Source organism: Ammospiza caudacuta, chromosome 11 (assembly GCF_027887145.1).
Source record: "Ammospiza caudacuta isolate bAmmCau1 chromosome 11, bAmmCau1.pri, whole genome shotgun sequence".
Classification (NCBI taxonomy): domain Eukaryota; kingdom Metazoa; phylum Chordata; class Aves; order Passeriformes; family Passerellidae; genus Ammospiza; species Ammospiza caudacuta.
The window spans coordinates 15,688,629-15,711,363 of NC_080603.1; the positions used below are offsets into that span (position 1 = coordinate 15,688,629).

Genomic DNA, 22,735 nt, shown 5'->3' on the forward strand with positions numbered 1-22,735 from the left:
TTAAGCACAAAGGGTGACGATTTAAAAAAAAAAAAAGATTTTTAGGGGAAGTATCAATTGTTCTTATAGATCAAACTGAAAAATGTAATGAAAGATGTAGATGAACTGAATGTAGAGATTTTATTTTTGCTGAAGTAATAGACAAAAGTAATTTATGAACAATAATTTATCTACTTAAGATTGCTTTTTTAATATATATACTATTGTTTGCTGATTGTTTCTTTCATGGAGAATTCTGTTTGGCTGTAAGAATTCTGATCTCTGTTTCCAAGTAAATCTTTATTTATGCCATAATTCTTTTTTTCTGTAAAGAATCTTGGTTAGCAGTTCCTTGCAAAAACAAGGATTTTATTCTTTAACGGCTAATAAATATTTTTTTCTTTTTAAGTTGCTTTAAAGTTCTTTAACTTTTCCTTTCTAACTCTGAACTTCCCTCTGTGTGGCTGCCTGTGAGGTACAATTTCAGGTATAGTTTGGCTTTGTTTAATTTGCTTCTACAGAACATGCATGCAAGTAACCAGTCCCTCAGAGTTCACATCAGCATCACTCCATCTAGAAGCAGTATTCATACATGAATTAAGTGTTACACAGTAATTGATAGCACAGTAGGGCATTTGTGCAATGGTGGGTGTTGTTGACTATTACAAATGTTTAAAAGTGTTTCTCTTTTCCACCTAGGAGACGAAATTTATCAAGACATTTTTCGTGATTTTTCTCAAATGGCATCAAATAATCCAGAGAAGTTAAACCGCTTCCAGCAGTCAGATTCCCAGAAGTCTTAAGTGTCAAGAAGGAAAAGAACCTGAAGCTTATAGTGCAAGTCTTTTTTTACTTTAACAGAATGAATTGTATGCATTTTGTTAGATAGTTTGGATAAAATGACCACTCCAATGTAGCTTTAGATTGTGGTAGCTGGGGAAGTGTATGAGTTGGTTTATGTTCTCCAGTACATATACCTCAGCAGCTGAAGATGTTTCAAGCCCCTGAGTCCCTGCTGGCTGAGTGTAAAGCAGCCCCTGTCCATGGCCAGTGCTGGCAGCTCGGGGGTGGCAGAGCTGCAGGGAGCTCACAGCAGCTCTGCTGCCCAGGGCCATCGCTGGCATCTGTCCCCCTGTCGCCATAAACAATGTGCCTCTGACAGAAGGTCTGGGTTGCATTTTCTGGGACTGTTTAGAAGGGAATTTGGGCAATGATTTACTGAGTTGCCCTTCCATTTGTGGGACTGCAGCTCAACAGATTCTCTTGTTCCTGTGGTGACTCTGGTTAGAGGTGGGCTGTTCTTCACAGATGTGACAGCTCCTGCTCTTCTGCAAGCTCTTTCCCAGTGGAAGCTTTAGCACCAGGCTGGCCTTTATGCTGGTGACTGCAGGTCAGTCACAAAGGGATATATCCTGGGGACCAAATTCCTAAGAGCAGTCCATTTTCCTTTTTTTTCTTTTCCTCTTAAATTAAACTTTCAGTGCAGCAAGTATCCTTCTAAATGAGCATGTGGAACCTTTCATGAAAAATAAACTTACTCCTTTTGGACATGATGTGGGGTTTGTTTGTAGTATTTTGACATGAAGACATGAAATTTGAGACATGAACATAAATATTGAGCCAACAAACCTTGTGTAGCATAGTTGTACAAAGGCTGTTTCTCCTTTTTGCTGTTCTCACTACAGGCCCTAAGCTCAGTATAAAAGTCTCATGTCTTGTAGCCACTTGAAGTTTAGGACAATCAATCCCTTCTATCAGGAAGCAGCAGCCCTTGTATGATTTGCAATGATGTGTATGTTTATGTGTTGTCTAAACTAAGGTGAGCACAGGAAAAACTAGAATTTCAGTGGATACTTCTGTAAAGTAATGAATGAGCACAGTCTGCAACTGGGTTGTGAGGGCAGCAAGACAATTTGCTTAATGCAGTAGTGAGCCCCACTCTGCCCTTGTGCATGTATAAATGCTGTCTCAAGATACATGCTTATATATCAGGATATTTATACATAGATAATAATCCTCCTAAACCTCAAACCAGCAGATGCAATTCTTTATCCTCTGTTTGTCTGCCCTATGGAGAGAGCTTAAGGAGAGTTTTTAAGTAACATAGTATCAATGTGAGTTTTCAGTAATCCTAATAGCTGTGGCATTGTTAACCTGCTGTTTACGTGTATTTAAGAAATGAATTGGCTTTTCTCCATGGAAATATAAGCAAAACTAGGATAAAACAAATTGAAATCTGTAAACTATGGTAAAGTTAAACTTTCTGGCATGTAAGAAAGTATTTCAAACATTTATAATTCTGCATCCAATGTGTAATAATCTGCATATTATTATTGCTACAAAATTAGTAGTGTTGTAGAATTGTCCAGTGGATTTTATTTCCAAGAAGAATAATCTTACAAGACAGTTCTTGTTTTGTATGTGGTCTAATTATGATAGGAAAAGCAGATTCTGCCCATTTAAAGTGCACATTTAGTCTGAATAATAAGAAACTTCAGGATATCACCTGTAAGCAGTAATTTCTAGTAAGTTGGTTTTTAAATAGCTGCCTATGAAATGATAATGTACTTCCTAATCGCCAGTATTTACCAGCAAATGGGTGTTTTAGTAGATCTTAGAGAAAGTAAGGTTCCTGGTGTACAGATGGGACAATGTAAGATATGGCTGCATAATATACACCTTAGACACAGGTTTTTCTAGATGTTTCTTTCCCAGCCTGGCTGGCAGGCAGTATGTAGTGGGATTGGCTGGAGTGTAAAGCTGCCTAAATCTTAGTGGCATAATTGCTGTCTCAGTCCAGGCTGCTGGAGAACAGGTCTGAGAGATTCATTTTAAATCTTCACTGGTGATTTCCTCCCTGGCCACAAAATCTCTGTGACAAATTCTGCAGGATGATTTCTCTTGACTAAGAAGTTGTTTCCCTGTAGCTCTGCACATCCATGTGTTGTGTTCCTGACTCTCATCTGTCTGGGAAGCAGTGTCAGTCTGTCTGTGCTAAAGGATGAACCCCACCTGACTGACAGGTGATGTGACTTGTCAGGAGCTCTGGAGTTTCAATGGATTAGGGAGTAGGTGTGTCACCTGTGATCCTCAGCCTTGTTCCCCTGGCCTTTTGGGAATGATAGGATGTCCAGTATAAACTGCACTCTGTTAAAGCCCTTTTCAGGTTCATATAAACTTAAATTTCTGAATGATCATATTGAATTATGCCACTACCTGTGTTAGACAGTTGGAATTTGTTCACATGGATTTGGGTGAAGGTGAATTTGGATTGTAGAGGTATTTCTTTGCTTTCACAAACAGCCCACATTGCAATCAGATGGATGTGTGTTCCAGGTGCTCATTAGTACATTGTGGACTTCAGCCTCTCTGCCCATTAGGACCTGATCCAGGAAGTCACTGATATCAGTGGCAGTCTTTCCACTGATTTTGGAGATTTTGGATTGTACCATTTGTGGCTTTTAATGTTACAGTGCTAAAGGATCCTGTATTAATACTGCATTTTTCACTCTGTGGGATTTTATATTTTACCTATTTGTATACTGAGCTGAAATAGTTTTAGAAAATGCAACCAGACCTTCCAACTGCTGTCAGCAACTCCCTGTACAAGAGGAAGTTTCTCCTGTTTTGCATTATGACATCAGTACACGTGTTGTACAAATTACTAGGTCTCCTGGATAGAGCATAAACTTTGTAGCACTAAACTAAAAAGGTGAGAAGTAGAACAAGTGGAGGGTTGATGTCATGTTTCCAGGACTTTGGTGCTTCTCTGCAGCCATCTGTTTTAAATTGTGGATGTTACCTCTGCTGCTTCACCTTGAGAATCTCAAATATAACACAGTGACTATGAAACAACCCTTTGATGAAACTGAAAATAATAATATGTAAGTACAAAGGACATGATATTTTTACAGTGTCAAAAGGACTTAGCTGATTATTCTGATTCTTCAATACACAAAGTATTTTGAGAATCAATTTTTCAGGCTACAATCTCTGCCCCATTCATTATGGACACTTTTTCCCAAGTTGGAGTTTATGGCTTGTGCATTCTGACAGCCAACATGCCTTGTTCCTGTGCTTACACAAAGGCAGAGTTTTAAAACAGGGACAGCTCTGGAGAGGCACTACTGGGGAAAAGGATGAGTGTACCACTTTGGTATATACCCTTTCATATGCTTGCTTTATCTTTCTGCATACAGTATTTTCTTGTTTCTCTTCCCATGGAAGGAGATGACAGAGGAGGAAAAATTCCACTCACTTTTCTGTTAGAAGCCTAAGTTTTCCATGTCTTGACATAAATCGCCATGAAATCATCGTTTCCTCAAGCAGAGACGTTACTTTCTCCGAAGTAATGAACTTTTTTGTTTTCCCTCTGCGCGTTCCTCTGTACTCGGTGTTTTTTAAGCATTCCAGCAGTAAAATGTAAAAAACCCCTTTTCCCCCTTAAGCTGTAATTGTACAGACTGTATACTCCGCCCTCCTTCGCGTTATGTACGGCTGTAGAGTTTGTATCTAAATCTTGACTGAGGCGTGTGTGGTGTGTCATTGTCCGGGCCGGCCCGGTGTCCCCGCCCTGCCGCCGGGGCGGGCCCGGGCCCGGGGGCGGTGCCGCCCCGCCATGGCGGCGCTGCGGGGCTCGGCGCGCCGGGGCTGCCTGCGCTGCCCGCAGCCCGCGGCCCTGGCGGCTGCCGCGGCCGTGGCCGTCTGCGCCTTCTACTACCTGGGCGGCGGCGGCGAGACCTTCTCCAGCGCCACCCGCCGCCTGCGCGCCACGCCGCCCGCCCCGGCCGGCCCGGGGCCCCGCGGGCTGCACCTCCTCTTCATGTTCACCAAGGCGGAGCGCAGCCCCGCGCTCCGCGACAAGGCGCAGGCGGCGCTGCGCTCGCTGCTGCGGCACGGCCGCATGGGCGCCGCCGAGGTGCTGCACCTCCACCTCGTCACCGAGGGCGCCAGCCGCGACATCGGCCTCGGGCTGCTGCGGGACCTGCTGCGCGGCGCCGCCTTCCGCCACCAGGTGCGCGGGGCCGAGGGGCGGGCCGGGCCCGGGCAGCGAGCGGGGTCCTGTGGGGGTCCTACGGGGCCTTCCCGCAGCACTCTGGGAGCGGCGGGAAGGAGCTCCCTCAGCTAGCGGCCCATGTGCGGCTCCCAGCTCAGCGGTTCGCTCCCACTCTGCTGGAGGAGCTCCCGATGCTCCCCGGTCTCGGGAGTCTTGAGGGGCTCGCTCTGTGTCCCCACCGCCGCTGCCTGCGGGGAGGTGTCCCGGTGCTGCCCGGTGGTTCTCAGCTCGTGGCCTGGGAGCACCTCCGCACGCCACCTGTACTGGAGAGGAGCGGTTGCTCTGAGCAGTGCCGCTCTCCTGCAGGCCCTGTTGGTCCTGTTGTTCAGCATCTCGGCGCAAGGACCACATGTGCTTGTATCTCGATGGGTTCCTGATCAGGAGAGAAGGTTGGCCTGCTGCTAGTGGCTCTTGAGAGCAGGAGTGGAGGGAGAGGGGCTGGAGTGCATCCACGTGCAATGTTCCTTCTTCGGAGAAATGGTTCTGCCTCCCAAATCCACAGCTAATGTGTAGTTTATGCAAGGTCAGGCTTTCCTTTGCATTAAAAGGGTGTCTGAAAACTGGAGGGATATTAAGTTCAGAGATTCCAGGTAACCTGATGCTCCTGTCCTGAGGTGCTGCTGCAGAGCATTGCTTGGAAGTGTCCTCTAGTCCTGCTGTAACTTTTATTGCTCATAAGTCCTGTATTCTATATTAGCTGAATTCTGCCAAGATGAAACTAGAAGTGCAGCCTTAACATTTTTCATACAGACACTTTCCTGATCAATAATTCTACCACTTGTTTTCTTTAAACAAGTCCTTTCCTAATGCTGGCCCTCAGTCAGGTCATGCACCCATGATAGGAGACCCACACTATGCAGTTGTCTGGAAGGCATGCACAGCTCCCTCAGGAGAATTCTTGCACTCCACAGCAGGATGGACTGACTGCCCCATGATGATGCAGTGCTGATATGGTGCCCAGCCAACGTTTGTGGTATTTTGTCTCCTGGAGTGAGAGGACCCCCGGGCACTCAGTGTGCACATCGCTTTCAGTGACCCCTTTGTGTGGGTACTGCCTTACTGCCATCTGTTCCTCTGAGACTTCTCAGCAGGCACCCTGGCCAGCCTCATTTCTCCAAAGCAACTGGAGTTGGAGGCATGAAATGATTTGTCTGTTGTGGATTGGCCCCTGTCTGTAGGTGCCTGTGGAGTCACAGTGAAACCTGGCTCATGTCTGGCACCAGAACTGCTCTCCTGGCTGTGGGCAGGCAGCATGATCTGGAGGCCTCAGGTGAGATCTCACTGAGATCTCAGTGGGACAGCTGCTTCTCTCTTTCCTGGCAGAGCCTGATGTACCCTGGTTTCACTGGCTGGTCTATGATTTCCAGTGTGTTTTGGACCAGTCCATTTCTCTGCTTTTAGGTACAGAGCAGAGGCTGTTCTGCTTCTCAGGCATGCAGCCTTGTCCTAATCCTGTGCCAGTTTCTGGAACGCCAGCAGGTGACAGCACCTCTTTATTCTTGTAGCCTATCCCATTCCTCTTCTTTACCAGTGGGAAACTTATGCCTATCTTGGACTTCTGGTGCTCTTGCTAAAATGTTGAAGATGATTGATCCTGATGCTCAGCTGGCTCCAGCAGTAACCCATCTCTGTCCTTGGACCTTTCTTTTCCTGCTCCTCCTGGTGTGTGCAGAACACTCTCCTGGTTCTCATGCTCCTTTTCTAGCACAGGCCCAGATATAAGGCTTGATAAAGTGCTCAGGGGGCAGCTGGAGCCACCAAGGCCAGGCTGATAAAACACCCTGAGCTTTACCTTTTCTTCATGAGGAAGTGATTCAGGCCCAGCTTTTGGAGCTGCCCTTGTCCTCCCATCCTAGCAAAGCTGGGATCACTTGGCTTCTCTGTTGGAGTGAAGCCCAGAGTCAGACATGGATCGTAACCTTTGGGGGAGGTTGTGGGCAGCTTTTCTCTCTCCCTAGGCAGAGTCAGCACTTTCAAAGTCTCCTGGAGATGGAAGCAGCCGGCTGCAGCCCGGGCTCAGTGTGCAGAGTGAGGGCAGAGCGGCTGTGGGGTGCAGGCGGTGGGTGTGTGGGAACAGCTTGGGCGCTGGACGCTCCCGGCAGGGCAGGGCTGTCCGGGCGGGGGCAGTGGCTGCGTGGCGTCACCGCTCCGTGGCCGTGCAGATGTGGCCCAGCTGTGCCCCAGCTGTGCAGCGGGAGCGCAGCCGGGCGGCGGCGGCAGAGGGAGCTCGTGCTCCGCGTGTGCGGCCGGGAGGCGGCGGGCGGACCCGGCCTGCGGCCGTGCTGCCGAGCGGGGCCTCGGTGGGCTCTCACCGGGGCCTGGTGACAGCAGTGACAGAGAGCGAGTCCCGCACACGGCTGGCAGGGGGATCTCTGCGGCCTCTCCCGACACCCGGCCCGCGGGAGGTGCCCGGCAGCGAGCCTGGGCCAGCCTCGGCCCACACCGTGCTTGCACAGAGCAGCAGCTCACCCCGTTTCCTGCCGCTCCAGGCTGTGTGCTGCGATTCCTGTCTCTTACTGATTCCATTTCCCTGCCCTAACAACACGAACTACGCCTTCGGCTCTCTGCTCATCCTGGTTTCCTGTTCAGATGAGCCCCACGAAGGACGCTGCTGGGGTGGATGTAACTGGGCTGCCATCACACCATGCTTACAGAGACCTGTGAGGATGATCGACGTGGGAAGGAGGGAAAGTTAAAGGAAAAAGAAATGCAGGTTGTTTTTTCTTAGTGAATCACTAGAAAGGATCTTTCCTCAGTGTGACGTGTGTTTATAAAACTGCTTGCACAGGAAACTCCTAGAACTTTTCTTAATGTCCTCACCAAACGTGATTGGATTTAGCTACAGGGATTTACTAAGAGCTGTTACACAAATAAATAACGAAGTACAAAATTAGCAGCAGATTAACAAGCTGTGCTAAAATCAGCAATGAGGAGGAAAGAAGCCTTCACAGTCCCAGAGAGGCTGCCTGGCCTGTGGCTGCAGGAGCAAAATTCAGCTGCTCAGGAGTTTGCTTTGCAGAAGTGCAAACAATTGGGCAAAAGACATGTTTTTCCTGTTTTCTTTGGCAGGAGTGAAAAGGCAGATGATGCTGTGTCTCGAGTTTCAGGAGTATTTCTCCTATAAATTTTGTCCACTGGTGCTTGGCAGTGTGCTCACTTCAGAGGTGACTGGAATTGGTTTGGCATTTTCTCCCCTTTTTTTATGTGCTGTACACACCTCAGGCTGCCTTTGCTGGATGCAGAAGGGTGGTTACAGGTGCTGTATTTCTCTTCCATGCTTCTCCAGCCCAGCCAGACCCCAAAGCTGCCCCTGCCCAGCTGGGCTGGGAGCAGACCATCACACATCCCCATGCTGGTGGTGCTCAGTTTCATGAACAGGCTGTCAGTGCCGTTGCACTGAGAGAGTAGTGGTGGTTTGCTTGTTTGGACACCTTTGCCTGTGTCCTGCTCAGCACAGCTGCTGTCACCGCGATGGCACCACAAAGCTGGGGTGAGGTGCTGCCGAATGGTAACAGAGTTTCCTCCCCTGCAGTATCCTGGGGACTGTGCTGTGCTGCCCAAAGGCAGGTGTGGCTGCTGATGAGCTCCCCAATGCACTTTCCTGGAACGTTTTGTTCTGTGTTTTTCCTGCTGTTCTGCTGCAGGCCTTGGCTCCGAGCCCAGCAGCCGGGACAGCAGCGGGGCCGCCCTGCTGAAGGATGTGCTGGCCATGGAGCCTCTGCACGGACCCCAGTGATGGCCAGGGCCCAGCGTGGGTGTGGAGAGTGCCCTCCCCAGGACGGGGCCTCAGCTGTGCCTGTCCCCCAGCACTGCCCTGCCTTGGCTCAGCCATCCTGGCCAGTGCCAGCACAGCCCTATCACCTCAGTGTGTTCAGTATATCATGGGAGCCACGAGCACAGCCCTGCATCCAGCAAGCTCCACTCTGCCGTGAGAGTACATTGGTCTGAGCAATGTGTTCTGCAAAAAGCTGTGGAAGGAGAAGCTCCAGACTGCCCACTGCCTCAGTCTCTGCACCAGCTGAGCATCAGTGCAGCCCCTTGTGCACCCCATGGAGAGGATGGTCATTGCACCAGCACAGGCTCCAGAGCCACCTCCTCTGAAGCATTTGGCTTGATTTAGGTTTTCTTTTAATTAAAAAAAAAAAAAATAAAGCAAGTGCTCTTTTGCACGTTTTAAGTATATAGTGCAGGCCCCTTGTTTTTAAGCAGATGAAGTTTTAGTAGGGAAAAGAAGTGAAACTAGACCCATTGAAATAGTTTCGTTTGAAAGCAAGCTACAAAGATTGTGGTTTGTGTTCCCTGCTGAAGGGGCCGGCTTGTGGAAGTGTCTTGGTATCCCTCAAACAAGGGCGATAGGTTCCCCTGTACAAAATTCAAGTACTGCTGCAATGTCATGTCCTCGCTGGACTTAGGTTTCATCAGGGCTTTTCGTGCTTTCCCTGACCTGAAGAAGGCAGCACGACCCCAAGTCTCCACACTCAAGTTCCTGCACTCCCCCTTATCTGCACCAGGGTCATGTCCCTCATCTCTCTTAATTATCCTGAAAATCCCTCTCATTATCTTGTGTGATTCAGTGACCTGTATCCTTCTGTGCGTATAATGAGCTGCATGAAAACTCCTGTCCATTGGACTTTGACCAGAATAAATTACAAGCTTGTTAAATGTCAGTAGCTGGCAAGGTGCATTTGGGGTTGCTCCTGTTTCTGGGACATAACCATGGCACAGGCGTGCCAGGGCCCGTGCTGGTGCATGGGCTCCCGCAGAGCTGAGGGATGCAGAGCAGGGCTGGCTGAGCACCAGCAGAACTCCAGCACAGACAGGCTGAGATCCATCTACAGAAGTTGCTGTGCTGTGCTGTAGCTCCTGATGTTTGGATTTTGGTCAGCGTGCTGCGGCCGGTCCTCCCTTTCCCCTGCAGCCCCGCCGGGACGTGCTGCAGAGCTTGCCTCCATGCCAGGCTGCTGAGCAGCAAATCTGGGCTGTGTCCCTGGCCCTGTCACAGCCTGCTTCTGTAGGAGGGAGCAAGCCTTGGTCCTCAGGGTAAGTAATGTGGTCTGGCTTGGCTCTAAACCGCAGCACACCAGAGCCTGGAGTGAGCTGTTGCCTCTTCTGATGGACTCCATATGGGAGACCAGATATGTGCTTGCATCAGGCAGTGGGAACAGACCAGAGAAACAGCCCAAAGCATGGAACACACTTGTTTGTGTGAGGGGATTCAAGTCTCTGCCCACCTTACAGTTACAAAATGGCTGTGAAAGTCCTCCTTTCCCTGCACTTAGCCAGTTCTTGCATCAAGAGGATGTGCAGGGGCCAGGGCAGGCAGGCCCCTTTGTGCAGCTGCAGTGCCAGCAGCACTGTTTGTGCTTTACCAACCTCCCCCTCTCCCCGTGCTGCTGGGGGCTGGGCAGAGGCTGCTGGAGCTGGGCCTGTCCCTAGGAGCAGTGGCTGAGTGGTGTTTCTGTTGTCTCTGCCAGGTAATCGTCCATGATGTGAATGAGCTGACAGAAAAGCTGTTTCCCATCGTTGAGGCCATGCAGAAACACTTCAGTGCTGGATCAGGGACCTACTACAGCGACTCCATCTTCTTCCTGTCAGTTGCAATGCATCGCATCATGCCCAAAGGTAGGTCTCTGCTCTCCTGCCTCCAGCAGCACAGGCTCTCTTTCTCTTCTGCACAGAGATGTTATCCAGTGGTATTTGAAATACAAAGCTAATAAACTTTTGGGATGGACTCCTAGGATTCTCCTGCTTTCTGCAGAGTGATGGACTTACCAGTCCAAGACCTCATCCAGGTCTCCACTGGCATGAGTGACAGAAGGTTCTCCTTGTCACATGGCAGCTGGCCCTGCCTTTATGCCCTGAGATGATAGGAGAGGTGAGACAGGAGCAAGCAGGCTTGTTCTCTGTGTGTGTTTACAGTCCCCTTCCCCTTGTGGTGCCAGCAGAAATAGGTGCTATGTGTCTGTGGTGTAGCTGTGCACTCTTGAGTATCAGCAGGGAGTAGTTGTTGAGTCTTTCCTCTTGGCTTTAGGGAGCTTTAGGAAAGCTTTGCTGATTAGCGGCCACTGATCACTTAAGTTTCCTTATTGTGCCTCTGCTGTTATCAAGTGCAGAAACAACAAGAACTCTGCCGGAAAATAAGGCAGAAGGGGCTCAGCTCAGCTGATGCCGTTTTCCTCCCCTGGCTGTGTGCAGCTGCCTCTCATGGAGCCAGCATGCTCTCTGGTCTTTGGTTGCACAAGTAGGGTTTTGTGTCCTTGGGCTCCAAACCCCTGCACTGGAGCTCCTGCAGCCCTGCTTGTCCCTGGGCTCTCCCTGCCAGCTGCCTGGCTGGCCTGATGCACCAGTGATAGCAGCATCCCTTGCTGGGCTGGTCACATGTCCTGGGCATGGCAGGCTGCAGGTGGCAGTGGTGGCAAGGAGCCCCAGGACCCTGTCTGGCCATACAGCTGCCCCAGGAGGAAGTGACCAGCCTCTCAAAGCTGCTTGTGGATGTCATGCAATGGTGGCCTGTTCCCACACGTGTGCGTGTTCCCAGGGCTAGCACTGCTGGCACCAGCAGCCTCCTTGGAATCTGGAGCCTCTGCCCAGCTCCAATTCTCCCTGCAGACTTCCTACCATGGATCTTAGGTGCACTGTTGCTGAGATGTGAGCAGATACACCTCCCCTGTGGCCCTGCTGAGTCCTGTCCCACTTTGGCTCTACTTAGGAGCTTCTGCCTCTACTGTGCTTCGTGAGACTTCCTCTGTCCTTTGTGGACTTGCCCCTGTGGCATGGCCTTCCCACACTAGCTCATTAAACAGTGGGGCAGTGGTGGCCCTGAGGGTCCCATCCCAGCTCACTGATCATTACTCTGTGAGCTCCAGCAAATGTGCTCTCCATGGCTCTCCCCCAGACTTGGGTAATTTTGTGTGTGTCTGGTGCTGTCTGCACTGTGAATGCTTTGAAGTACACTGCATACAAATGATGGTATTAATGCTGGCTAATTCACTCCTCCTGATTCCCTACTCTGTCTGTGCTGTGTGCTAAAGATATCCCTGTTGTGCTGCCTGCCAGCAAGAGGCTCAGTCTGAAATGCCTCTTCTCAGTTCATCAGCCCTCATCTCTTGGAAAGCTTGTTTGCTCTCCCTCGGCCTGACAAGGCTTTCAATGGTCTGTTGGGGCACAGGATGTTTAAAGAGGCATTTTTACAGTTTCGTGAGTTCAGTTTTTGTTTCAGAAGCTGCTAGTAAAGCTGATTTATATTTCCCTTGCAAGGGAGGTCAGGTTTGCTGTGCTGGGTGCCTGGTGATTTATGGGGCTGGTGGGGCTCAGCAGCCTCCTCCCTGTGCAGCCAGCACTGAAGGAGAGGCACAGGAAAGGCTGCAGCTCTGCTGCCACTCCCAGGCTTGCAGGTGATGTGGGAATGGCTCTTGCTGCCCTCCTGACTCTGACAAGCAGTATCTACTGGGCTGAACAAGCCACTTTGCTAAGTCGGAGAAGAAAGGACCAAGCCCTCTTTTTCAGGCAGTATTACCATTTTTCAGGCAAAATTACCATTTTTCCTGGTGTATTTCTTTGCCATTTCTTCTGCCTTGAATGTTGTGTTCTGCCCTGCGTGCTGTGTCTTTTTGTGCACCTCTCCAAGCACATCTGGCTCCACAGCATTAGCGCCACTTTTTGTGGAATCCAGATTTGATTGGAAGCTTGAGCATCCTCTAGTAGAAATGAAGGCTCTGATCTGAATGCTAAACTCTCTGGTGTGTTCATTTGCATTTGCATCAATCAGTCTATAGGGATTTTTTCAGTAGCAAGCGACCTTTGTACTAAAATTGCCTGGCTTTAGTTTACCAAATATATCATTTTTTTGAAGAGAGGCATTTCCACAGTGTCATGATTTAGTGATTTGTTTGGATTCTATGGATTATGATGAGGCATTGACTTTGCAGACTGGTGGCACTAAAAACTGAACACCAGGTTATTTTATTTTTTTTAGGGACTTTTGTGGGCCATGTGCTGGCTGCATGCACATTGCACTGAGGATAAATGGGGTTTGCCACTCAGCTGCTCTGTCGTTTACTGTTGCTTGGGATCTTTGCCAAAAAAACTTCACATCTAAAACCTGCAGCTGCCAAGTTATAATATAACAGCTTCTTAGCTGGTGTAAATCATGGGACACTCTTGCCTTAAATGTTTTACATCAGTGGAGTTAATCTGATTTAAACCAGCTGGGGAGTTGGTATGGAGCACACAGAAGTGCAGACTGCATAACTCTTGTCTGTGCTCGAGGCTCATAAATCCCCATTTAATGTGGTGTGGCCAGGCCCAGGGAGCTGGAGCAGTGCTTGGTCCATCAGAATGGTTCTGATGGAAGGGGGAAGTGAGGGGAAAGTTGCACAGAGAGGACAAGCAGGTTCAAGCTTAGAAGGAGCTGCCAGGATGAGGACAATGTCAGCATGAAATGGTCTTGAGACTCGCAGAGCAATGCAAAGAGGAGGAGGAAGAACAAGGACCCAGATATTTTCACTTTCCTTTTCAGTGGGCCCATCCAGAGGGGACCTCTTCCTTCCTGACTGGCTTTGATCCCTCTATCACTTGTCATTTTTGTTGTGTAAATGAGGCAGCCCAGCAAGCTTTTTATCACCCTTCTGTGGGTACATGAAGTAATGTCTGGGCAGGTCTGTCTGGCAGGCGAGGTCTGGGGACAGACTCCTGGTGCCACAAGGGAGGGGAGGAGGAGTTGATGTGAGAGAAGGGCAGCCTGGGAAAGCTGGGAGCTCCCCAGGGAATTCTTGGTGCCCATTCTTGGCCCAAGGTTGTTTCCAAGAAAAATTTATTTAACAAGTGTTCTTCCTAAGGAGCTGGTGGGCCAAGGGAGAGCCAGCAGCACCCAGCAGCTGGGTAGAGCTTCGAAAACACCATTTGGTGTTCAATTCCATTGGTGTTGCTGATGGTGCTGCAGCAGGATGACCCTGTGGGAGAATAAGAAGCAAAGGGAAAATGAGACATGACACAGAAGCAGCTTTGTGGCTTATCTCTGCCAACTTAGAGGAGTGGAGTCCCATTAGTTCAGGGGAGGCTCAGAATCCTGGCTGACAGTACTGTGCTTCACTTCCATGGAGTGAGGGTGTTTAGCAGAACTTGACTGGAGATGGTATTTGACAAATTGGAGGTAGCAGAGTTTCCTGGCTGCTGAAGCTGGCTGTCTCCTTGGGGAGTAGCAGCATCTCTGGGTGTAGTGATCTTCTCCCTGGCAGCATGTGGGGGCTGGTTTCTCTCTTACTGTCAAGCCCAGCCTGAAGGCAGAAGCTTCAGGCTTGATAAAGGGTGGGAACATGAGCACAAGCCCCCTGGGCTCTGCAGGGTGTGAGTTTAGCCCTCATGCAGCATTCTGCATCTTCCAGGTGCTGAGGATGCAGCTGGGTACTTGCTGCCTGAAAACTCAGGAGCTTGTTCTGCTGGTGGTGAGGCTGTTCACAGGGGGCTTGTAGGGAGACTAGGCAGCAGTGGGAGAAGAGGGTAAGTCTCTGTGGGACTAAATAAAGGTGTGGAGCTATGAGGAAGGAGAACAGAGTGGAACTAATTGTTATATATTGCCAAAATTTATGGCATGTCAACATTTGGTAAAAAATGAAAGAGATTTAAAGAGGGCCTTGGCTTCTGTGTGAGACAAGCCTGGCTGACTGGGACCCTCCAGTCTGGGAGGGGGCTGGCCAGGGGGGTTATGGTGTGGTCCATGAAACCATGAGCCATACAAGGCAGAAGTTTGTACAGGCACTGGGAGACATCAAAATTGGTGAAAAGCATGTTCAAAACAGAGTGTGGTGATCTGTAGAGCTCCTTTCTGCAGGATGCTGTAGGTGCTGGGCTGCCTCATGGATGAGGGAATCACAGCCAGCTGCTGTGTGTTGGACAGCAAGCCCAGTGTGTCCTGGAGCTGCCAGCTGTGCAGGAGCATGTCAGGAGGACACAGATGTGGGTGCTGGGGGAAGCAGGGGTGGCTGCTGGGGGCGAATAAGCAGCTCTGTGTCTGGGGAAGGGACTGCCAGCAGGGAGCTGTGTCTTTGGCTGCATAGCCAGTGTCCAGACAGCACCTGTGACACATCAGGATCCATGTGGTCTCCCTGGCTTCAGTCCAGTGGTCTCCCTGGCTTCAGACTCTGAACAGGGCAATTTGTCCAGGTTCTTATCAACAGTTGTACTGATTGTTTAGCACAGACCAGATTATAATGATGTTTGTCCAAGCAGGCTGACAATGACCAAGCCCCAGTCGCTTGGGGTTTGGTGCTGCCTGCAGCAGGATCCAGCTGCTGGCTGTGGCTTGGTCTCCCACGAAACTGATATCAGCCTTTGTCTGCTCTGGGATTACCAGCCTGGAGACAGAGGCCTCTGTGAACATCAGCTTATGCTTTTCCCACCAAGCAGAGCTGGAGGGAAGACAAAGGCCAGCCAGGAGACGTGTTGGAGCAGGCACTGAGCTGTGCTGTGCTTTCTCAGGGCACTTTGCCTGTGCTGAGGCCGGGCACCTGGAGCACTCCTGCTCTGGCTGTGGAGGTGGAGAGCCTGGCAGCTGGGGGAAGGGTTAAGCACAGAGGTACCAGGAAAGCACTCTGGGTACTGGAATAATGCCTCAACCAGTAACTGTCTTCTGCTAGTGGCCTTCTGGAAGGAATGCTATCCCACAGGCAGCATCTTGAACACATTGTTGATTGCTTTTGTAGGGATGTGTGCATGAGGATTCAACGTTGCCTCTGCACTGTTTCAATCCACAGCATGGGATTGCCCAGGTTGGACTCTGTTTGCCTGGAGGGTGCCACGTGTGGTGTGTCCCCTCAACAGCACCCACGTGCAGAGCTGCACTGCACACATCCTGTGTCACACAGGGCATCAGAGGTCTCTGAGGTGGAGGGAGGTGGGGAGGCATCACTCCCCCTTCTTCCTCCTGTCAGCTGCAGAGCAATTCCTGGTGCACAGGGCAGCTGCCCACAGAACTCAGCAAATCGCTGTAATAATTGTAATAAGTGAGCATTTGAAAGTGCGTCACTGCTGATCCTTTCCTGCTGGCTGAGCACTGCCACCACTGCTGAGCCCCACCACATCAGGGAATGCAGAGATGCAGCTGTTGGGAGGGAGAGGGCTGGAAGGAGAGTGCCCACGTCCCACATGCTTCAAGCTTGATTGTGTGCTACCAACGGGGAGATGTTGGGAAAAGGTACAGAAAATTGGGGTCTGTGGCAGAGTCATGGGAGTTGGCCCCACAGCTCCCAAGGGATGCTGCAGTAGCTGAAGGATTTGCTTTCTGGCAAAAATGTTTCCATCTTTACAGGGATGGAGGGAGCGTTAATAGTTTCTGATGTGCTCTCATAACCTCCCTCCCTGCTTTGTGCCACAAGCACGTGAAAAACAGCCAGACTCCCTTCCCAGCCTGTCTCTGAGCTGCAAGCACTTATGTCAGGTCCTGTGATGGGAAGGGAAGACGCTGGAGTGATCATTTTGCGAGCAATAGGGATGGCTGTGCCAGCCATTGTTCCTTGCTGGGATGAGCCTGTTGTGCTGAGAGAGCTGTTTTCATGATGCTTTTCAGGAGCAGGCAAGAGCAGACCTCTGAGTAAGCCCACCCCAGGTAAACACTGGAGGCTGTGGCCTTGTAGAGGGGTCCACATCTGCTGAGAGGAGCTGCTAGTCCCATCTGTGGGATTATGCCTGTGGGACATGCCTGTCCTGGCAGGAGAGCTCCTTGGCTCCAGCCCTGGTGTGGAGGAGGCACCAGGAAGGGCTGCTGTGATGAGGGGGGGACGTGGCTGCTGCTCAGCAAGTGCCTGGAAGTCTCCTGAGTGCTGCATCACAGCACAGACCCCTTCCCTGTGGCACTGCTGCCTCTGGGGCTGACGTGGCCTGCAGCCCCCGGGGTAGTGTCACTTCTCATCATTTCCACTGCCTGCCCCTTGCTGCAGTGTCACCATCGATTATTTTTGGATGTCCTAGATCTGTCAGGCCAGGGCTGGCTGCTCCCCCCGCTCCCACAGAGAGCAGGGTCTCATCACCCAGTGCTGTGGTGGGTGCTGCCCTCCTGTCTCCCCAGCCAGAGCAGCTGCCCCATTCCCAAAGGACTGGAAGCTGCTGGGGGTCACCCTGTGTTGATGCCAGGGCTGCTTTCCCCCACAGCCTCTCCCTGCTCTGCCATAGCTCATTAGAGTTTAGCAGGAAGAAACAAGGACAAAATCTGCCTGCAGCCCTTTCCCCCAGTGTGTGCAGTTCACTGGGATCTGAGCCCAGAAAATTTATTTTCCTGTGTCTCTTTTTGGTTTCCCTTTCCATCTCACCTGCTCATTACTTTACAGCTTTCCATCCACTCTTTTGTAATTTATAGCAACCTGGAATCAAACCTTATTTTGTCTGATTAAAAGATTTCCTGCTGCTCTTCCTCCAGCTCCAAAAAGTGTTTTCACACTCCTCCCCCAGCAGTAGCATGTATTAAATACAAGGCAAACAGCATCTCCACCTCCATCCTGAAACCTATTGCATGCTTAGCCATGTTGCTGCCTTTGAGTCCAGGTAAGAGCCAAGGTGTTGAGTACTGCTAAATATGAGTCCCTCAGACCTTGACGGATTACAAGGGGACACTTGGATGCACAGGAAAAATTAATTTCCTGGAACAGAACACATCCATCTCCTGCAGAGTCGTCCCCTTCCCTCAGGAGATGGCTGTGGGGTGTGGAGCAAGGCAATCCAAGTGATGCTGCTGTCAGTACCTGGGAACACTGCTGCTGCTGCAGACCCCTGAGCTCACCCAGGTGCCTGCCCTGCGTGGGTGGTAGCAATGATTTGTCATCTATCTCTGGCAGACAGCCTAATTTTTTAATTAGCTGATAGGCTTATTAGCTGCTGTGCTTCAGCCACTGCTCTGCGCTGCTGGTGCCTAATCAGTGCTGCAGAAAGCTGGTTAGCAGCCAGGCTGCTGGGGCACATCACCCCTGCACTTCCCTGGAGCTCTGTGTGCAGGGAGGAGGCTGTTTGATGGGGAGGAGGCTGCTGGGCTGTCCCAAGGCATGGAGGGGACCCTTGGCTGCATGGCAGACAGCAGGACCTGTGTTGAGGCACACAGCTGGAAGGTAAGCTGCTCTGCACCTTGGCAAGCTGTGCTGGTGCAGGGCTTTGTAGCATCATCTTCTCTGGGGAGGGTGGGCTCTGGAACAGCACCATGTCCTGGGAAGGGGGACTGCAGCCCCCCCAGCTGCCAGCTCAGTGGCAGCAGGCTCTGAGGAGTGTGTTGTGCTTGCACACGTGCCTGTTTGCCCCTGCCTTGGCTGCTTCCTCTGGGTGAGGCTCTCTGGTGCTGCCGAGGTCAGCTGGGCAGGCAGCAGTGATTAATGCTGGGCACAGAGGGGAGGCTGTGTGTGGAGAAAACAAGGCCTGGCCAGGGGAGCACACAGCCAGAGAGGAAGCTGCTCACAGCCCTGCTGACAGCAGCAGGGAGAGCAGCCAGGGGCAGCTGCCAGTGCAGGGGTGAGCCAAACCCAGGGAGCCTCTAATGAAGGGCAGGATGGAGAACCCAGCATGTTTGTGTAAATAAACTGTGTGCCTCCATACTGGGCTTGTTGAGGTGCTGGCATCCCTGCCTGGCACTGCAGCTGTTCTCGTGCCCTGCTGCAGCTGAGGCTTTTGGGGACAGCTGGCTGCTGCTGCTGGGCAGTACCCTCTGGGTTGCACAAGGACCTCTGGAGCCTGTCACCCACTCTGCATCCATGCTTGGCCATGGTGCTGGCTGGGGGAGTGGAGTTTTTCTTGGCCACACATCTCTCAGAGGCAGTGAGGGCGGAGGGTTGTGGTTTCACAGCCAGCACAGGCAGCTTTGTGGATCCACGTGTTGCTCCTCAGGCACGCTGCCCGCTGCAGCTGCCGGCTGCTGCCCTGCTCCAGGACGTTTATGGCCCAAGACAGCCATCTAAAAGTCACTGCTGGTCCTTCACAGCTCCTTCTTCCCTTGGGATCTTCTCCTGCCATGATGGGCACAGCTAAAAATCCTGACTAAAAAACATTGCTCAAAGTGATTCAGAGAGGTGGAGGGGCAGCTGTCCAGGTGTGCCCAGCATTTGTAGACCAGTGATCCCCAGCCATTCTGACTCCAACTCAGAGCTTTGGTTGCTTGGCTCTCTTCCTTCTGGTGGTCCAGTCAAGTGGCAAAATGAACAGCCACCCCCTGGCCCTTTGCCACAGCCCACTGCAGCTCTGCAACACCCAGAGCTGCAGCCAGCAGGGGACACTCCTGTCACTTGGCTGCACTGTGTCACCCGTGCTGGCTGCAGCTGCAGAAGGTTCACTGAGCTGCTCTGTCTCCAGCAGCTCTGTGTCCCAGCCCTGCCCAGGCCATCACCCAGCCACCGCCCTGCACTGCCTCCTGAAGGATGGAGTGGGGTCCTGCCTCCCTGTGTTGCAGGACTGGGAGGTGCTGGGCTCTGTGGGAAAAGGCAAAGTGGTGTGCCTGGGTCACAGCTGGGGCAGCAATCCCAGCAATGCCCCTGTTGATCTGACCTCTTGAAGCACCTCTGGTCCCAAAAGTCACTGCTGTGATGCAGGGGAGGTCAAGGTGCTCCCACCTGATATGTGCCAGGTTAACAGTTGGCCTCGATGATCTTAAAGGTCTTTTCCAGTCTAAATAATTTCATGATTCTGTGTTGGAGGAGTCTCTCCTCGTTGGCATGAAGCTGCATGACATCACCAGAGCTCTGGCTAGGTCCACCAAAGCAGCTCACCTCCTCCCTGTGCCCCCTGCTGCCATTCATGATCCTGCCTGACATTTCTGGGAAGAGCAATTTCATAGTCTTACAATGGTTTGGGTTGGAAGGGACTCTAAAGTTCATCTGTGTCCAGCCCCCCTGCCATGGACAGGTGTGTCACTTGGTAAATCAGATTGCTCATCTAGACCAAGTTTGCTCCTAAGTGTCATTCCAGTGGTGGGGTGGCCTGGCCCACTGCATACCTGCTCTATCCCTGCTGTGCCCTGGGGCAGTTTTTGGGGTCCATTCTTCCTGGGAAGGGCTGTTAGACTTGCTCCAGAAGCTGCCTGCTACCACAGGGGCTCCTGGGTGCCTTTCAGAGCATCTAGACAAGCTGCTGTGCCCCTCAGTACACCAAAGGGGTGCCTATCTGTGTGCTGGGTCCTGGCAGAGAATGTGGGGCAGCAGGGCACAGCGACATGACCTCTGCCTGCCTCTGCCCCCTCACTGGATGAGGCTGTGGTGGGATGAGGCATGTAAACCTCTGGGCGGGGCTGGGGAGGTTTTGAGCCGAGCCTGGAGCACAGCCCTGCTGTAGCTGCTGATACAAGGCAGCAGTAAAAGATTACGAGCTTTAAATGGGGCCAACCTGTCCTATAAAGCTGTCACTGCTAATGGAGACCATCTCTGAATTGCACAGCTCCCCTCTCCATGCCGTGGCTGGAGGAGCTGGAGCTGAACAGAGAGGAGGGTTCTACACAGTGTGGCAAAGTTAGAAAACTCCCTGCTGAGCAGAACACTCAGCCTTTTCCCACATTTCCAGCTGGATCCCTGTGAGCAGCTTGTGCCTAAGAGAGCACGCGATCCCTCCGCCCCCACATGGCAGCCAGGACAAAGGCTCGGTGGAAGGGTGAGAGAGCATGACACATCAGAAATGTTAGTGCCTGGCCCCTTGCCAGGCCCAGGCAGAGAAATCATCTCAGCCATTAATCTGTGCATGCAAGCTGCATCTGGCAAAGTGATGCTTCATGTCACCCATGCTCACTTACATCTCAGTGTTGCAGTTCATGCTTGCTTTAACAAAAAAAAAAATTAAAATTTAAAAAAATCAAAGGAAAAAAAGTACTTGGTGCTTTCTGGGTCTCATTTCTTGGTGAGTATTCTCTGTGGGAAGCACAGTGCACAGCATGGACCAGTGTGCTGGGGTGAGCCAAACATGGGAAGCCTCTAAGGAAGGGCAGGATGGAGAAGGCAGGGTGTGTGTGTAAATAAACTGTGTGTCTCCATGCTGGCCTCCTGTGGCACTGCCATCCCTGCCTGGCACTGCAGCTGTGCTCAGCTCAGCCCCCTGCTTAGCTGGGGCTTCTGGGGACAGCTGGCTGGGCTACAGGGACCCTCCAGAGCTTTCACCCGCTGAGGTGCTGGGGCAGGCAGGGTTGGGATTGGAGCTTCCTTCAAGCTCAGCTTTCGTTCTCCACTGTGATAAACTGCAGTTGTGTTCAGCTGTAATTTTACAGAACAATCGGATGACATGGCTCACAGTTGATTTAATTGAAACCTGATGAGGCTGCTGTGCACCAGGGGGAGTGGTGCTGGGATGCCCTTGGGAATCCCATCCCCTCTTCCCAGTCTCTTGTAGGGCTCAGACTCCCCACATTTCTCTGGAGCTGAGATTGTGCTGTAAGTCCAAGGTCTTCTTGTCCTGGAGTTTTGTGACCAGTCTGGGTATTCTCAAGTGTGGTAATGTTTTGGATTTGGGGGTTTGCCCCACTGAGGTTTGAGCCACTGGGGAGGTTGGGTGCATGTGGGATACTTGTCTTGTTCCTCACTGCAGAAGTCCTCTGCTCTGCTGATTCATATGCTTCAGTTGCATTGGCCATTTTTGAGGCAGTTCGGAAGGCTGGGGGAAATTGCTTTCAGGTCAAGACCTGCTTTAGCCTGTGGTAATTTACTGCGCCTGGGGTTTAAATCTCTGCAAACAGAGGATTATGGTGATGGTAAACACTAGGTAGGCCTGAGGATTGCCATACTGACAGCTGAAGGGAGCATGGCCTTTCGCTTTAGCAGATAGAGCATGATGGATGTTAAAAAAATAAATTGAGATACAGCCCGAGTTGTAGCTCAGATACTGTTTCTCCTTGATTTATGTTTCTGCTTGGGTGCTTTGCAGTGTAAGCAGTATATTTCTTGCTTAACCTCACAGGCCCTTTTTGCTCTCAAATGAGGACAGTGTGGTAGGTATGACCAATTGCCAAGAGTCCTAGATTAGTGCAAGATCTGCAAAAAATTCAGAGCTGCTGTACAGCCCAGCATCTGCTTGAAACACAAACACCAAGCAATGAACACTTTTGAAAATGCAAAGCTGCACTCCTGTGCTGGGGGATAACTGCTGGTGCCTGGCTGCTCTCAGTGCCTCTGGGTCTCTAGTCCCTTGGTGGCTTTGGGGGCTGAAAACAGAGCCATTGCCTCCTGCTCTCAGCAGCCAGGAGTAGCCAGCAGCCTGTCCCAAGCACAACAAGGTGAAGATATCAGGAACCATGGGTGCACTGCCCCAGCAACACCAGGGTGATGGGAAGCCCTGCCCATAGGCACATCAGAAGGTGAGGGCAGGCAGGGCTTGTCCTCCTGCTTGCAGGTACTGGGCAGGAGGAAGGATGAAGGCTTGCTTTGCTAATTGCTCTGAAAGTGGTGGTGACAGGCAGGTCTAGCCTGCAGGGAGCTGTAAGGGCACCTGTGCATGATGAGTGGGACCAAAAGACTGACACAGCCTTACAATCCAATTACTGCTGAGTGCTAAGCAACCTGGCCAATTTGCTCTTGGCTTTTATAACACATATAAGTAGAGGGGGCATTACATAATACTCTGGGGATGGCTCCACTCACAGTCCCTGAGAAGGGCTGAGCTGAGCTGGCCTGGCCAGAAGAGGACCATGCCTTTGCTTGTTGCTGGATGATCCCATCTAATGGCTGGATCTCTTGTAGTGTCTGCACTTGCTGCATTGCA

The 22,735-nt window shown here is 51.2% G+C and overlaps 2 protein-coding genes across 4 annotated transcripts in view; both read left to right on the plus strand.

The window, feature by feature from the left end:
• The window catches only part of ACAP2 (ArfGAP with coiled-coil, ankyrin repeat and PH domains 2), a 60,754-nt gene extending 59,222 nt beyond the window's left edge, over nucleotides 1-1,532 (plus strand). For all 3 annotated transcript variants that reach the window (XM_058812029.1, XM_058812031.1, XM_058812030.1), the window contains one exon: nucleotides 679-1,532. In XM_058812029.1, coding sequence (XP_058668012.1) covers nucleotides 679-782 — 104 coding nt within the window. In that variant the 3' untranslated portion in view covers nucleotides 783-1,532. The remainder of the gene's footprint in view (nucleotides 1-678) is intronic.
• Nucleotides 1,533-4,597: 3,065 nt separating this feature from the next.
• Nucleotides 4,598-22,735, plus strand: part of XXYLT1 (xyloside xylosyltransferase 1) — a 32,444-nt gene continuing 14,306 nt past the window's right edge. Inside the window, exons 1-2 of the mRNA XM_058812358.1 lie at nucleotides 4,598-4,993; nucleotides 10,510-10,657. Of these exons, the coding sequence (XP_058668341.1) occupies nucleotides 4,598-4,993; nucleotides 10,510-10,657 (544 nt within the window). The remainder of the gene's footprint in view (nucleotides 4,994-10,509; nucleotides 10,658-22,735) is intronic.